The sequence below is a fragment of the Anguilla rostrata genome, chromosome 11 (assembly GCF_018555375.3).
Source record: "Anguilla rostrata isolate EN2019 chromosome 11, ASM1855537v3, whole genome shotgun sequence".
NCBI classification, from domain to species: domain Eukaryota; kingdom Metazoa; phylum Chordata; class Actinopteri; order Anguilliformes; family Anguillidae; genus Anguilla; species Anguilla rostrata.
This window is the reverse complement of record NC_057943.1, coordinates 17,009,244-17,025,869: the sequence shown is the minus strand read 5'-3', so window position 1 is coordinate 17,025,869 and position 16,626 is coordinate 17,009,244. Positions and strand designations below refer to the sequence as shown.

The window sequence follows — 16,626 nt, the reverse complement described above, 5'->3', positions numbered from 1 at the left end:
CACAAATATCACAGGCGAGACATTGTCAAGCACAAAATATGTTTATTTCTTTCTTTAAACATGTACAATCTTTGTGACTGAGTGCTGCTGACCGGGCCAGAAAAAGCAAAAGACTCTATAACAGGCAGAAGCAATCCCACACAGCTACAGAGCACGCATCAGTGATTCTGAAAACCGCTTATGTTTGCTCATAAAGCATACAAACATGAATGTAAAGTAGAAGATATGAGAGAACAGAAATCTCTTATTACTAAAAGTACTTTGCCACAGCAGAAGATTCTGCAACAAAAAAAAAAAAATTATATAAAAAACTAATTCAAACCGAATTGATGGAATAATACACAGTAGAGGCTAGGGTCAGAAGACAAAATGTAACATCAGTAGATATAGAAGATCTGTACAATTCACAGCTTGGCAGAACAGGACATGCCTCTCCACACATGGTAGAAAATGTCACTGCTGGAATGAAAGACAAACCTCCCCCGGTATTTGGACAGAGAGGTTATCAAACTTTTGACCACGTCAGTCAATAACAGATTGTTTCTGGTAAGAAGAAACCATGTCAACACAGGCGCAGGCGATTGCCTCGATTGTTAACTTTGTGCCATACTTTAGTTTTTATTTTTATAATCAATCAAATTACATAGGTGTGCAAAACAATGACAAAAACAAAGAGCCTCCCTACTGCAAAGAGGCATGGAGACTTAGCAAAGTCAGTTACACTGGCCAAACAGTGTCTGAGTGCAAGGAATGTGAACCAAGCGATACAGGATGAATTTTGATTGTGGTAAGTCAGTGCATTCTATTCAGAACTCATCTGGCGACCATTTTGTCAAAAGCATGAGTTCAGTGAGAAGGAATGAAAGTTGTGGCATTTCCGGCAACAGCTCTGCAGTTTGCCACACACACACACACACACATATCATACCTGTTTCAACCAAGTGATAACACTGTTTCACATAAAATCTTACAAAAACCCAAACCCATTCTTTAATAAAGGTCCACAAAGTCATTTTGTCCGTTAGTAAATATTATTGAGAACTCTTCCTCCAGACATGTTGTGCGTATAATCATGCGTATTTGTGTTGTCAGTAACAGCCAGGCAAAGTGTGACTTGGTTTTAGCCTGTCGCTCTGGACGCATTCAGAGGACAGACCAGCAGCATTGAAAGTAAGCTTACGTGTAGCTACAAAGACAAAATATCAGCAACTTATATTCTTAAATAACCGATCATTGCACTGTTATCCCAACAAAAATGAATACAAAAGTGATCAATAAGATCCACCTAAACAGAACTTTGCTCTAAATGAACATACACCTTTAAATGCATTTCTTTCCTGTGACCCCTCAAATGTTCAACTCAACACAAAAGCAAAACAAGATCCTGGTGCTCTTTTTTTTTTTTTTTAATAAGGCTTGTTGCAAGGCCACTACAAAGCTTCGTCGATCATTGAAATTGCACTTAAATCTTGCACAGCACAGACAAACTGCTACATTCTCTCACGCATCTACAGTCAGACTATTCCCCAGTGTACAGACCAGCACGATGTCCCTGACGACGAGAGCAAGTGAAAGCAGAAGTTCTGGATATTTCCCAAAACAGAAAGCGACTGTCGTTCTGAACAGAGAATTTTCTTCCACAGGAGTGGCAAGATAAAAATGGCTGAAACACATGATTTTATTTTTTAAATAAGAGCATCTAGAGTATTTATAGTGCAGTGCTTAGAAGGACATTTGAATGAAAACCACAAAAAATGTGAATGCATTAAAAATAGAATAACATGAACCAATATGGAATAAAACTTTCAAATGTTTACACGCTTCTTCTCAGGAGAGCCCGAAAAGCACTGTTCAAGGCACTACACTCTTGCAGGGTAATTCACCTTAAATACAAATTCAAGTTCTACTAAATGTCTGAGTATTTCCAGTGCTAGTGTTTTCCAAATGAGTGTTTCTTGGTAATGACGTGTTCGGAGTTCGATAAAGACAAACGATGGCCTAAAACAAACAGCAACAGCTGGCTCTTAGTGAAAATGTTTCACAGTGATTGCAAGACACAATGTACAGTATGGCTGTGTGCTTGTTCACGACCAAACCCAGCAGCACATGGGTCATATGTACACGCACACACAGGTTATATACACACACAAGGGTTATATACACACACCTTATTTACACACACAAGTTATTTACAAGAAAATAAAGCTTTGAACGTGTAGGTGAAGCCCAGTAGCCTGCATGTTAGGAACGTGGGACTTGGACAGAATGAATATATGCAGTCCTTGTGTTGGAAACACTAGACCAGGGCAGAGTGAAGCTAGGTAGTCCTCATATTTGGACTTGGAGGGCTGACAGGGCTTTGCCTGGGCACAGGGAATACCTGCAAGCCTGGATTGGCCATGGAGGGGAACGCGACTGTGCCCGGAGCACCCAGCACGCCCACAGGACCCACAGGCCCGGCCATCCCAGGCCACTGCGAGGCGTACACGGGCGCGGGCAGCACTCCTCCGAACTGGCCAGCAGGCGCCATGTACCCAGGCTGCAGGCCCGCCATGGGGTGACTGCTCATGGGCGGGGGCATGGCGGGTGCCAGGGCTGCCGTCATCGGACACGAGAGGGGGAGCTGGTACGTCACTGCACCCAACGGGCGGCTATACTTCACCTGGGGAACGGGTGGGGGAGGGGAGTGCATCATTATACTTATTCACAAATTTACAGTGTGACATTCTACAGTATGATGCAGGTTGTGTATCAATCTCAGCACACAATTTACATCACCAGCCCGCCTGTCTGTCTGTACCGCAAGCGTAGAGGCTCAGCTTCAACGAGAGGAACGTTCATATCTTTCCCCAGCCGTGTGTCCCTCCTCGCAACCCCTCTGCGCCACTCACCTCCTGGACACCAGTGGGTGCGGGCCCCACCTCCAGGTCCTGCCAGCGGCGCTGCAGCCTGATCTGGTTGAGGGAGGGCCGGGCGTGTGCAGCCGCGAGCGTCTCCTTGGCCCAGTCGTCCACCAGCTTGTGCAGATCGTCTGTGAAGGTGCCCTTTTTGTTGTTGCTGTTGTTGGTCTGGACCTGGGCAAATCCAGCCACTGGCTGAGGGGGAGGGGGCGTGGACACTGCCGCTGCTGAATGTTGCTGCTGATTGTGATTGGACGCTGCCGCAGCTGGCCCGCTGCTGTTAGTGGACCCTGCAGAACAAAGAGGGTCTCAAACACTGCCCTGTTTTCTGGCTGCAGGCAACTGCTTGGCTGCTGGGCCTGGCCCTCTTTACAGTCAACTTCAGCAAGAAAGATCCCTGTGCAGCTATGACCTGAGCATTTCTTTTTTTAAAATCTCACTTTCAGCGCAAAACCAATCTGATATTTGTGCTCATCCGTAGATGTTGGATGACGGGTTTCATTTGACCATGGTGTATTGATAAGCCTGGTTAGGTTTCATTTTGGGTTAAAATCCACATTATTGTAAGGCAACATGTAAATGATTAATTGCTGAGTATGACCTAGAGAGGGCCCAAAACCAGCAGTAAAGGGCTTCTCCTCCCCCACGCCAATATCACAGCACAGAGACAAAGCAGTACTCATTAATGCTGATACAAAAAAAAGTCACATCAATACTTCAGGACAGACATTTTCATAGCAAACAGTCCATGCACTAGAAATTAAACACGCGGCCTGTGCTGTGGTGCTACACACGTCACATTTAAGGTACCGTGGAAACGGCCGGGAATTTGGTGCCAAAATACTAGGAAGAACGAAACAAGATTGCTCATGCGGAGAGGAAAAAGAATAAGAAAGAAAATGGGATAGTTACTACTACTGCGCTCTTTGCCTAGACATAGTCGTTTCAGGGTGGACCCTAAGAGGTAAAACAGTACAAGACACACAGAGTTAGGCCTCAACAGACGGCACAACAACAGATCGGAGGACAAGCTGCTTCAAAGTAACACACAAAGCCATCATAAGGAGTAAAAAAAGAAGAAGGGGGAGAATTTTAGTCAGTGATTTCAATGGGAAATGCTGGACCTGCTACTGGTGCACTCATTCCAAAAATAAAAATTAGACAGACATCCTAGAACGGGAAGAGAAGTCTGAGCCCTTTGTATGATACAGGAATTTAGAAAGGTGTCCACATCTCACTGCTATAAATCCTTGAGGTTGCACATCGCAATTTTCTACCATTTGCACCCTCAAAAGAAGTCTCTCCAATGGGATTTTTCAGGCTGAACTGTGTGGTTACGCCATTAGAAAATGGTAAAAGGAAATAATGTATTTTTGGCCTATATATTCAGGAAATTCTGTCCTGTGAACTGTACCACCATACCAGTAAACCCTACTAAGAGCGTAGTACGTTCTCTAAAATACAAGGATAAAAAGGAGCATAACAATAAAAAAAACCCCGAACACGTTCTTAAATGTTTCCATTTAAATCAAATGTATCTATTCATTAAACGTCTTTTTAAAAAAAATTGCTGCTGAAATTGAAGCCTTATCGTGAACTTCAGTAAATGTCCAGCTGACCCAACATTTTCCCAATATAGTCATGATACTGTTGCCATGTAACAATTACCAAGTTACACCAACATACGACTCAAATCTCTGCATTACCAAGCTATTCTGTCCATCTCAGATCTACAGTCTATCAACTGTTCACAATGATTCAGTTTGCAGAAACAGTTAACTTTGGTGTGGTGCACATAAAAGCAAGCGGAAAGGTATGAGGGTTTATTAACTAATAGGAACTGAACCACTGCATCAGTATCTTAAAAATGGGGGGAGTCTCCATGGGTTGTAAAGGCTGGGGATACCCATCTACTCAAATTCCTATTTGATGGCAGGAGTTGAATTCTTCCACCAGGTCTTTTTTTTTTATTGCACAGAGAGGACACAGTTCTCGCAGTGCATAAGAAGGGGACAGGGAGAACACAGATTAAAAAGTAAAAATACCCATGAAACACCCCAACAAGCACAAATAAGACACTGAAAAAAATCCAACTCAAACTAAAGGAAGAGAAAATGCTAGCTGGAGTGCTTCGGTATCAGCATTTGTCATCATGCAGGTAAGGCAACAAAGTAAAACAGTGGAGTAGAGTAATGTTGAAATACAGCCCTTTTTTCACAGGAGTTATCCCCTCCAGTGACCTCCTAGCACAGAATCAGCCTGTCACATGCACGTCTTCATTGTCCAAACATGTGTGAAAGAGACCGCTCTTCAACTGAAGGCCAGGAATCTTCCCTTTTTAGGACACAAAGGGCCGCAGACGTGAGCTTTTGCCTCATCGGAACTCAAAAAAAAAGGAGGAGGAAACACTGAATACAAAGGCTTTGGCACACACACTCGGGGAGGTCCAAATGGATGTCAACATCTGCATTTAGAGAAGAGGAGCTCTTCCACATATGCTTTAGGCATCTGGCTGCGAGCCAAAAGCAGTGCACGAAAGCATTTGTATGGGGTGGGGTGGGGTGGGGGTAAAATAAGTCATGGTTCACAGTAAGGGGTGGAGAATTATGAGGATAAACGCAAAAGGATGGATCATGGAAGACAGAGAGGGGGGAAAAAAAACAGAAGTGTGGAACTCAAGCAGCTGCCTCAAATATGAAAGTGGGGGGGGGGGGAGGGAAAGGAAAAAGAGGGAAGGCGGGTGAAATGAAGTAAAGTATAAAAGAACAAATACAAACAGATGGACAGAGAGACAGGCCCACTGAGGAATCTGGTACGAGGTTTGCTACTAGATTTATAGGTCACTCTCTCTGATGTTTGGTGGTAAACCGTCCAGCCTGCAAATGAATATAGAGGGAAGAAGAGAAGAGACAGAGACACTTGTGAAGTCCACACAGCCGGGATCAGAAACCCCCTTAACAGCACTACGGGGCTCACACCAGCCCCAAAGCCAGGAAGCCCTCTGCTCAGGCTATTCATCTCATGCACACACTGCACATGTTAGAAAGAGTGAGAGACGTGGCCAGCACACACCCTCCACCGCGGTTAGAGCAGACTGGAGTCAGACTCATCCATTATGCGAAAATCAGAAAAATACACGACTCCGCTTGGCCAATTTATGATTAAAAAAAGCCAATTTAATATCGCAGTGAGGCTCTTAATCAGTTTGGCCGTCCATTTAACTGTTTTGTTGCTGATCGCGGCAAGTATCTGCCCTCTGTAGCGCCGTGTGTCACTCTCAGAGGGCTACTCTTTCTCCAACATGTTCAGCCTCCAGTAAACGGATGCATATGCAGCGTTTAAAACCTGTCAGCATGATGCCATTGAAATTCAGGCATGCTGCCATACAGCGCTTACGCAGATTATGTCTACAATGCAATTCATCAAGCTTCTGCATGTTTCATTCACTAAAAATGAGAATTCAGTCGTAAAATGTACCGTGATAAAGAGCTTTCTGACCCATTACTTGAGAATTGTTACATGTCTGTATGTCATATCGCACTTATTTTTCTGAATGACAATAATTGTCAGTACATTTCATTTTAGGCCTACAGCGAACTGTTGTCTGATGGGGTTTCTCACGTCCCATGTTCTTCAGTTTGAGTGAGCATGTATGAGCGTGTGAATGAGTTTATGCAAATAAGGGACAACCAAGTCCTATGTATGTGTATGTATGAATGTGTGTGTGAGTGTGTGTGTCTGCGTGCGTGCATGCGTGTGTGTGACAGAATGGATGTATGCATGTCGGAATGTACATGTATGTATGTATGGGAGTTTGTGTGTGTGTGCGTAGGGAGGAGCAGGGGCAGGGAGCTGACCGGTGATTACCTTGGCCCAGTGCGTGTGGCCCTGTTCCGTCGCTATGGAACCCAGAGTAGATGTTGTCGGAGGACAGGGAGCCCTTGAGTGAGCAGGGCTGCTGGGTCTGAACCGGCTCCGAGGCGGAGGTGGGCAGGGTGCTGCCATTGGAGGAAGGGCTCCCGCCTATCAGGTCTGAGCCTTTCACCGGCGAATCAGCCGAGCTCACAGCACTCTCTCCTTCAGGAGAAAAACACAAAGGTCTATTCCACAGTAGGCAGCAGTTACTTACTTTTCCAAGTAAGACGTGACTAGATAACACGTCATTGAAATTTCATGTCATATCGTCTCTGGTAATGTCTGTATGCTAGCTAGCGACCGCATGTTATGTATACTGGCATGGGGAAACTGATGAACCACTTCCCTGCTACCAGGATGAGGCATTGTCCAGCTATTGAAAGAGACTGGCTTGTGTTAGAGACTTTAATGGAAGCATCTATAGAAAACTCGACAGAAAATTAAAAAAAGCATCATAATAGGAAGTCTATCACTCACTCAGTCTCGCTCCATGCACACGCACATGAATGCACACAAACAAAAACAAACGAATGCACACAAACACAAACACACAAATAAAAACAAACAAAAGCACACAAACACAAACGCACACAAACACACACACACTCCCACAAACAAGTTAGGGTGGTCTGTGCAGAGATCTCACCATCGCTGGGCTTGCTGCTGACGCTCTTCAACTGCTGGACCACGGGGTTGAGCAGCTTCCCGGCCTTCAGCTTGTGCTTGCTGGCTCTGCGCCTCCGGCCAGTGGGGGGCGCTGCGTGCAGGAAGCCCACGACGGGGGGCAGGGGTTTGCCCAGCTTGCTGTACAGCAGCTCGATCTCCCCTCTCTGGTGGGCCTGCAGCTCAGAGATCTCCTTCATGTGCCTGAGGGGGAGCACAGGCCACACCAGGCTTTACTGGGACACCAGGCCTCAGCGAACACAGGCGCCTCAGCGCCAAGAGGCTTCACTGCGCTGCTCCACTGCGCTGCTCCACACACTCACGACCAATACAAGAGCAGTTATTCAAAACGGCCTACTCTCTGTCCAGTTGAGTTGAGTCCATTATTTAAGTCGTTTTATGAGTCTGTGTTTTACATGGGAATTGCCTCTAGCCTGTGGAGAGAAAGCCGTACCACCTGCATTGACTGCAAAGGAATGAAAAAAAGTGCAGTGCCACGCTTTGAGCATCAGGGGCAGTGCTGAGGCATTGCTAAACCTAAACACAGTAAAATACATGGCTGTGAATAAAGCTCAATGCAATTAAAATAATCATCACAGTCTATTCCAAATGTGTACAAGAGACATGAGAAATACTGTTATTGTCACACAGCCTTGTTAATAATGAAAACATAATTACAAGCCAGCACACAATTGCTGGTTGTGTTAAGATCTCACTTTCAAAACTTCCACTAGCACTGAGGCTGCATGATGTTGACTGGTCAGCCAGCTTGTGAATATTAATTACGGCTCCTCAGGCAACACTCCTGTCCCGTTTTCCGCTGGCCACCTAGCTAGTAGTAGCTAGTTAGGTAGCAAACAAGCATTATGCCAGACAGGGCTTACTATACATCTACTTAGGTTAACATCGTGCAACAACAGGGTGATAATGTAAATGTATTGAGAACCCTAATAGAGTGATCTTACGGTGTTAAAAAGATGGGCTTGGGTGTTGTGATTGACATTACCCCCATTCAGTCTACTTTGTTTAACCCAGTTTTAGCACTCAGTCACCCCCTGGTGTTGAAACCTGATATTCCTGAAGGCGGCAAATCTCCCGTCTACAAAATGTCTGGCGAACAAGCACACAGAACTGAGCGGGGACAGGGAGAAAGCAGGGCCTACTTTTCTCTCAGCCTCTGCAGCTCCTTCCTTATGTCGGCGTCCTCGAACTCGGAGTCGTTATCGCTGCTGACGTAGGAGGCCTGGAGGGAGGTGATGTGCACAGGGGGGGCGCTCCCGCTGCCCCCCTGGCGGCTGGGCGAATCGGAGCTCTGCGCGCTGCTGCTGCGGCCCGTGCGCCGCAGGAAGGCCACCGCCTTCTTCATCAGGTCGCTGCCGCTGTGCTCCGAGTGGGCGTGGCCGCCGGCGGGCGGCGCCTGGCCCGCTTTGGGCGGCCCGCTGTCCTCGCCCGAGTCGGAGGACAGCTGGAGGCCGTGCACGGTCACGTCCACGGACACGGAGGTGTGGGCGCGCGGCAGGGCCTGCCTGGGCCCGGGGCTGCCGGGGGGGGGCGCGTCCGCGTAGAAGTCCGGGGGGGCGGAGTAGCGGTTGTTGCGGGTCTTCGCCGCGACCTCGTCTTCGGCGCTGACGACGGAGAACCTGCCGATGGTGGTGGCGGGCGCGCCCTCGGGCCCTCCTCCCCTGCCCCCCACGCCCGGCGGGGCGGGGGACCCACACGTGCTCCTGCTCTTCCGGGTTCGCTCCAACCTCCTCACCACATCCGGGGCAGTGGGAACGATCTTCAGGGGGAAGAAAAAATACATAAATAAATGCAGGGACTGAAGTCCAATTAATCTCCATAACCTAAAGTGCATTTCAGAATGCCATATCACAAAATCATTTCAACTTTTTTTTTTTTTCCCCCAACAGAAGAACCTGTGTTTAACCATTTGCATGAGAAACACAGCATGTTAGTATTATACATATTTATTTACATTACATTACATTACAGGCATTTAGCAGACGCTCTTATCCAGAGCGACTTACACAACTTTTTACATAGCATTTTACATTGTATCCATTTATACAGCTGGATATATACTGAAGCAATGCAGGTTAAGTACCTTGCTCAAGGGTACAACGGCAGTGTCCTTACCTGGGAATCGAACCTGCGATCTTTCGGTTACAAGCGCAGTTCCTTACCCACTGTGCCACACTCCGTCCTATTTATTTATTTATTTTTTTGAACTCAACCTTACTGTTATCATTTCCTGAGTCAATCGAGGGTAAATAAGACATAAAAGGCATGCATTTCCCTCAGGGCTGGGGGGTGAGATCACACCCTAATGCAAGGCTAGGTGGGCCCCGCTGCTCGTAAGTGGTTTCAAATGTAGAGACAGAGTATTTAAGAGCATCTCCCCTTTAAATTTCCTGTTGAGAGGAGGGGCAGGATGAGGAGCTTAGAGGGAATCATATCACTCTCCATTCCTCTATGCTTTCTGTGACATGCTGGAGGGACACAGCTGGTGCTACAACCAAACACTTTTGAAAAAGAGTGTGCATGTGCATGCGTATGTACAGAGGGAAGCACTCTGAAAGTGAAAGTAACCTGACACTTATGTACTGTTGACTAATTCAATTAATTCAACTTTTTTCTAACACTAAACATGGAAATTATCACACTATTACTTTGAAATACCTGGAAACGGCCTTTGGGACCGGAGTGTGAACTGGAGCTGGTGATCGTCTCTTTCTTACTCGTCCTGGTTGAACCTGCGAAAAAGCAAATGGCGATATTTTGTAACGGTGGATTCAGTAATCAGTTGGAAATTTAAATATTCAGGTCTGAATGAACTTGGGCTGCAGCACGCATCTACTCAGAATGCGTTTGCTTTAAACAGAAACCCACAGAAGAAAGTGACGCGAGCACAGGAAAGGTACTTCAGCAGCCTTTGGCTGCATTCCTGAGATGAGAATCAGCCTCTTCAGCAGTGATTAAAATAATGGCCTTCTCAGTGTCAGGGTACATCTAAGGACACTCATTATCAGCTGCTGTTTTGGACAAGGATGCTGAAGGGTTGTCATTAAGGAAATAAGGAGGTGCTGTATCGCTCTTTCCTGGACAGCTAGGATTCAGCAACAATCCCCCACACACACACCAATTAAATCCATCTGTTCTTGTACAGCGGACGTGGAATCATATAGGATTGTTCTAAAATGTTCAGCTTGTATAGAACAAATTCTACAGGGCGTCAAATAAGACCAGTCAGTGATGTTCATTTCTTTTCAAAATGATATTCAGAATTCTAATCCTGACACGCCTGAAAAGATCATTATTATTTTGGTTTCAGGTGACTTCTCCTTAAAGCAAAAAAAAGCAAAAAAAATAAAATAAATTAATGCTGATCAATTTCTCCAGTAACTGGATGTTACAGCTTCATTTTATGGATTAAAAGTGACAGTACAGCAGGTGGCTAACTGAACATGCAAACGCTGAGAGTTCTAGTGCACACACCAGCCACAGCAGAGTCACTCAGGGTCCCCAGGCTGTCTGCCCCCTCTGGAATCTGAGGCTGAGAGGAGAGGAGAGGAGAAAAGAAGGGAGGAGAGAAGAGAGGAGAGGCATTCAGCACTTCCGCAGAGAGAACATGGGTTCGGACGGCTTGAATCTGCATTTGTTTCCGTGTCGGTGGTTAAAATGCTCACAGCCCTGTCTATTGCGTCCTGTCTCTGGTCTTGGTGCACATTAGCTTTAGGTTGTAGAAAGTTCCGGCAAGGCTGCCAGCCCCAGGAGACTGCCTGGTTATTTTACAGTATAATGTGATGTACGTTTGAGAGAGCCCACTAAGAACTTATGATGCTGCGGACAACAGCCCAGCGTCTTTGCTTGCTTGTGGCCAATTTGAAATTGAATACTGTATAAATCCCACAAACGCCCCATCGCCAGTATAAAACGGCTCTGTGAATACCATCAACACATTTTTATCGTGTCGTTAAAAATAAATAACGTGAGTGAGCGATGGATCGGTTCGCTGTGATGTTTACGAGCCGCAGAGATCTGGCGGCAGCGCTCCAGGACAGCCTCGTCCTCAGCTCACCCGGCGGCACATTAAAAATTCCACCGTAAAAAGGAAATGCGCAACCTGCAGCCAGAGAACCAGACTTCCTCCCATTCAGGCCAGGGGTCCTTCCAGTTCTCCACCCAGTGCTTCGATTGCACTCTGGCACTGTTAAAAGCCTTCCCTCACCTGGGGGGGGGGGGGGGGTATGCTGACCTGGACAATCAGCGGGGGCAATCTCCCCACCCCACGGCCGAGGACTCGGGACAACGGCAGAACTGCCAACCCATTCAGAGTTACTGACCTGCCTGCCCTTAGCTGCACCCTCAGAGTACATCAATATTCAATACTGCTGATATAACCCCATAATTCAGCCACTGATTTATGTGTTATGCTTGTCAGAGCAGAGGAAGCAGATTAAGCAGCTGCAGTTACCCTGTCCTTCTTCCTGCATTCCATTTATTTACAAAAAAAATACAGCTATGAAACTTATTTCCCCAAAATGTGCCAAGAAATAATGACAGACTGACAGGATGTATATCCATCAATTGAGTGGAACTGAAATTACCAGCGGGTCTCCTTTCTTGGTGGGTCTCTCCCCAGCCTGGCCGTCAGAGACGGGAGGGGAGTTTCCAAACTCTGTGCCGGAGCTGGCCGTGTCCGCAGCACTACCAGTAGGGGGCGACGGCACATGCTCTTGGTACAGCAAATTGCGCAGTTTCTCGTCGAGGGTCTTGATGGTGTTGTCGACGAACTCCACCCTGGGCGGGCGCTCCCCGTCCGACTCCCCGGGCCCCGCCTGCTGGGGAGGGCCGGGCGGCGCCTGGGCGGGGCTCTGCGGCTGAGAGGAGGGCTTGGCCCCGCCCATCGAGGGCTGTATGGGCGTGGCAAAGGGCTGCTGCAGCACCACCCCGGGATGGGCGTGGTCCCCCTGACTGGGCGGGCGGGGCTCCCCCGTGTGGCCCACGTCCAGGGCGGGGGGCAGAGGCGACGGGGTCACGTCCAGGGACAGGGGGGGCACGAGGGGGCAGCAGGGGATGTCCGAGACGGCGACGGTGGCGCAGGTGACCTCTGCTACCCGCGGCGGGGCGTGTACGGGAGGGGCGGAGCTCAGGGGAGCGCCCTGGGGCTGGTCTGCGGGCGGGACGTCGCTGCCCGCTCCCTGAGCCACGGAGGGCCTCACGCCCCCCACGTTACCGTTCACATCCTGCGTCTGGGCCCCCCTCTGTCCGGGCAGGGGGGCGGGGGGGGGGACAGATGGTGCTGGCGTACAGGCCGAGGGGACCAGGGGCGGGGCGGAGCTTCCACCGGCCCTCACGGTCTCCTGGAGTGATGCAGCGCCCTCTGGTGGCAGCGATGCAGGCGGAATGGCTGCAGGCTCTGGAGAAGAGTGAGGGAAAGAAAGGGTTAGCTGCTAGACATCCTGAGGATCAACAGTGAAGGCATCAGGTTGCAGCTCGAGTGGGCCAAACAATGCATGCCCTTCAGTGGAATAACAGAGCAGGCTGGAGCAGCTCAGGTCTCCTCTTAGTTTCCACACATACAGTATACGGACTGTAATGTCAGTCTCTCTCTCCCCCCTCTGTCTCCCTTTCAGTCTCTCTCCATCTGTCACTCTTTCAGTCTCTCTCTCTCTCTTTCTATCTGCTTGCAGCTGCATGAGTGGGATGTGTTTGCTAGCAGCGACAGTACCCTTTGCTGCAGAAGGCTGTGCTGTTGAGGTCTCTGTAGATGAAGCCGTCTCCTTGGAGGGAATGGGAGACTCTGCCACAGGGCAAATGATAAACCACCGCTTGCCTGTATGGAGCACTGCAGGGAACATGTGAATAAAAATGACTTAAACACAGCGAGAAATATCCCATCATTCTTTCCCTCCTTCCCAGCATTCTTTTGTGAAGCAATATTTCAAACAGAAACAGAACATGTAAAAATCCATCGTATGAAGAAATGATGATTTTCCAAAATACCATGTGCATGTAAGGGGTGGTGGGGTTACCGTTCTGCTGATAGACGGGCTGGTTGGCCTGGCCCTGAGGGGTCTTCACACCCTGAAAAGGGACAGATCTGTGAGCGAGCACGCTCTGCGATTGGGCAGGTCTGTGAGAGGATGTCTCGTGATTGGACGGTGGTGAGTTAGACCGGCCCCCTTCCTCACCTCTCCCCCCGGGAGCCCGGCGGTGTGGCCCTGCTGGGGGCTGGCGCCCTGGTCCGAGCTCCTCTCCCCCTCCGTGTCCTCGCTCAGCATGTCCTCCGCCTTGTCCACGATGTCCTTCAGCTGCTCGATGAAGATCTCCTTCTCCATCGGCAGGATGAAGTCGTTCTCCACCTGAGGCCAGAGACGGGGTTAAAAATAAGTGCAGGGACGGGGCAGCGTCACGCAGGGTAAAGCCCTGAGTCATCAGCACTGCGCAGCTCTGCCTCCAGCACGCCAGCCTCTGCCGCCTACACCCACAGTCCTGCGTGCCTGCCGCTGCACCACGAGCCTGGGGGCAGGGAACTAAAGCGCGTTCAGGAGCGGCCTCTGAGTCCTCTACAACTCTGCCAGGCCTGCGGTGGGAAGTCCTGCTTCCTAAAAAACACAGTCTGCTGCAGTACAGTAGAACTGAAAACTGGAGCGACAGCTTTCCACACACACACACACACACACACACACACAATATCTGCACAGAAAATGATTAGTCTTTGATGTACCATGTACGTCGCAATTTCCTCAGGAGCATCGCCATCCAGATCAAACTTGAATGTGACCATCTTGTGGTTATGAGTCTCCAGCTGACACTCCACCATCTTATCGCCAGTGTTGCAGACCTGCAGTGAGGCCACACAGCCAGTTTCAGCAGAAGAAATTACAGGAGGACAGGAAAAGGTCAACAGACCGCCATTTTGTGTCATTATTCTGACCAGGCAGCAAATTAATTCAGCAGACAACACGCACTGTGCAAGGAAAGCAGGGCCTGATATTTGAGTAATGGCCTTTTCCTTTAAACCCAGACAACAGGGGCATGCATTATTTAGTCTTTTCCACAGCGGGAAGGAGTTCTCTCTTTTTGGTGGTGGTTTGGTGGCAATAACAGTCATTAGTTCAAAGGCATTTGCCTGCTGGTAATGGCTGCATGTTTTGAGATGCGAGACATATAGTGCTGGTCTGCTGGTAGACTCACATTAAGCATGCTCAGTTTGGGCTTTGTGGTCCGCTCCTGGCGGGAACGCGTTCGCGTGGACCGGCGGTGGTGTTTCCTGGCCTTCCCATCAGCCTTGCCCCCGCCCGGCATCCCCTCCCCGCCGTCACTCATCTCTTTACCGGAGGTGGCGTCCGAGTTGACGCTACAAGAGGAGACACTCACTGACTACCGGCACCTCAGCGCTACTGCAACATGACATCACGTTCTGCCATTCAGACAAATGCTCATTAAACCCTGTACTGCTGCAGGGATGTACAGTTCAACACCTTTCATATATGAAACATGGCTGGATAAAAAAATCTGTATTGCATGCCATTTAAGAACAAAAAAGGCTGTAGTTTGAGAGGCAGCAGATCAGGAGCATTATGAGTGCATACCTGTCGTAACCGTAGCTCTGAATCGGCACCTGTTTTTCCAGTACAAGCTCCTGTAGGTGACAAAACAAACAGGTTTGAATACATTCCTATTTTCCTTTTTGCACCTCACCAAACATAAAATTACACATTTTCAAAAAAAAAAATAGGTAAAAAAACTGAAGAGAAAAGATTTTCATGGCCAAAGACAGAATGAAATGGTGTTGGTTTATAAATCTTGTGTGTGGAGGAAGCAGAGGGACACGGACGGCCCAGCAGTGGGGCGTGGGGGGGGGGAGTTTGGGAGCAGCGCACCTCCGGGCCGGGCTCTGCGGGGGCCTGGGGCTGCTGACTCAGGGGCTGGCTCGCACCGGCAGGGCCTGCCGCGGCAGTCTGGGTGCCAGAGAGCTGCGGGGAGGGACCCGGGTCCTGGTTCTGGTCCAGCCCCACTGCGGCAGGCCCTGGGTCCGCCGTGCCCTTCGCAGGCGGGGACGAGGCGGGGGGCTGACCCAAACGGGCCGGGGCGGGGCCCTGGGGCCCGCTCTGCTGGCCTGGGTCAGAGGGGCAGCTGGGCGGCATCTGCTCGGCACTCTTCTGGGGGATAACAAACACCACACGTTACACATCATATTAATGTTACTTATACCATGGTCTGTGTGCATACTCTATTCTGATTGGCTGGAAGGTGTGCGTTAAAACCGTATAATGCACAGGTAGCTCGGATCAAGTTAAATCACCATTCTAAGTTCATACGCTGCCAGGCCAGTTAGCCGAGAAGGGGTCTGATGCAGACTTGGAAGCACAAGGAGAGACCCATAGCCAGAGGACCCTTGTGTTTCCTTGATGAAATGCTATGGCAGTGTAATAGGATTTAAAAAGTTTTTTTTTTTTTATTGACCTCGATTTTATCATGCCAATAAAGCAATCTGAATTGAAAAATTGTGAAATGCTGTCTGATAAAAACGTGAGTGGTTTGGTGAATTACAATAACTACATAAAGATATTAATGGCAATAAGCCAACTAATGGTGTAGCTAATGATAGCCATTTCATTTTAGTTACTGTGACGTTCTGAAATGGTTGTTTGTAAATGGATAATGTAATTAGCACCCTGAACCTTGAATTTTGCCAACATAGCTAATTAATCAAAACTGGATTTAGCCAACATAGACAGCTTCATTATTTTGACGTAACCAACCTATATAGCCATAGCAACATGCTACAACAGTAGCCTTGGCTTCAAGTAGTTAGTGCCAGCAAAACGGTTTCTATTTTTTCCTCTTTGGCAAAAGACCAAGCGGAATAATCCACTCTGAGGTGTGAGCTTCACGTCTGGGGATTCTTCGCCCCCGCATTGACTTTAACTTAAAACCCTTTAACGCACACTTTGTCATGGATTATTCCTGACATATTATATTGCAAATAACACTCACACACATACTGAGGTAAGCAAAGCAGTGACTGTCACTCTTGCACACACACACATCCAAAGAACTGCACCTGCGTACACATTTACTACAATCCTGCCTAATTGGTAGGACGCTAGATTCAGTGTATTGCGGCTGCCGCTGTGGC

General features: G+C 48.4%; 1 protein-coding gene across 13 annotated transcripts in view; it reads right to left on the bottom strand.

The window, feature by feature from the left end:
* Positions 1-22: 22 nt before the first annotated feature.
* Positions 23-16,626, bottom strand: part of LOC135234112 (serine/threonine-protein kinase WNK2-like) — a 43,235-nt gene continuing 26,631 nt past the window's right edge. For 8 of the 13 annotated variants that reach the window (XM_064298316.1, XM_064298320.1, XM_064298319.1 and 5 more), the window contains 17 exons: positions 15,368-15,646; positions 15,077-15,126; positions 14,679-14,841; positions 14,209-14,325; positions 13,673-13,843; positions 13,514-13,565; positions 13,210-13,326; positions 12,086-12,897; positions 10,974-11,031; positions 10,158-10,231; positions 8,642-9,258; positions 7,462-7,682; positions 6,768-6,977; positions 5,678-5,776; positions 3,813-3,857; positions 2,892-3,190; positions 23-2,662 (listed from right to left, as the gene is read on the bottom strand). In XM_064298316.1, the coding sequence (XP_064154386.1) occupies positions 2,318-2,662; positions 2,892-3,190; positions 3,813-3,857; positions 5,678-5,776; positions 6,768-6,977; positions 7,462-7,682; positions 8,642-9,258; positions 10,158-10,231; positions 10,974-11,031; positions 12,086-12,897; positions 13,210-13,326; positions 13,514-13,565; positions 13,673-13,843; positions 14,209-14,325; positions 14,679-14,841; positions 15,077-15,126; positions 15,368-15,646 (3,729 nt within the window). In that variant the 3' untranslated portion in view covers positions 23-2,317. The remainder of the gene's footprint in view (positions 2,663-2,891; positions 3,191-3,812; positions 3,858-5,677; positions 5,777-6,767; positions 6,978-7,461; positions 7,683-8,641; positions 9,259-10,157; positions 10,232-10,973; positions 11,032-12,085; positions 12,898-13,209; positions 13,327-13,513; positions 13,566-13,672; positions 13,844-14,208; positions 14,326-14,678; positions 14,842-15,076; positions 15,127-15,367; positions 15,647-16,626) is intronic. The other 5 variants (XM_064298317.1, XM_064298326.1, XM_064298324.1 and 2 more) reach the window with 3 other exon arrangements.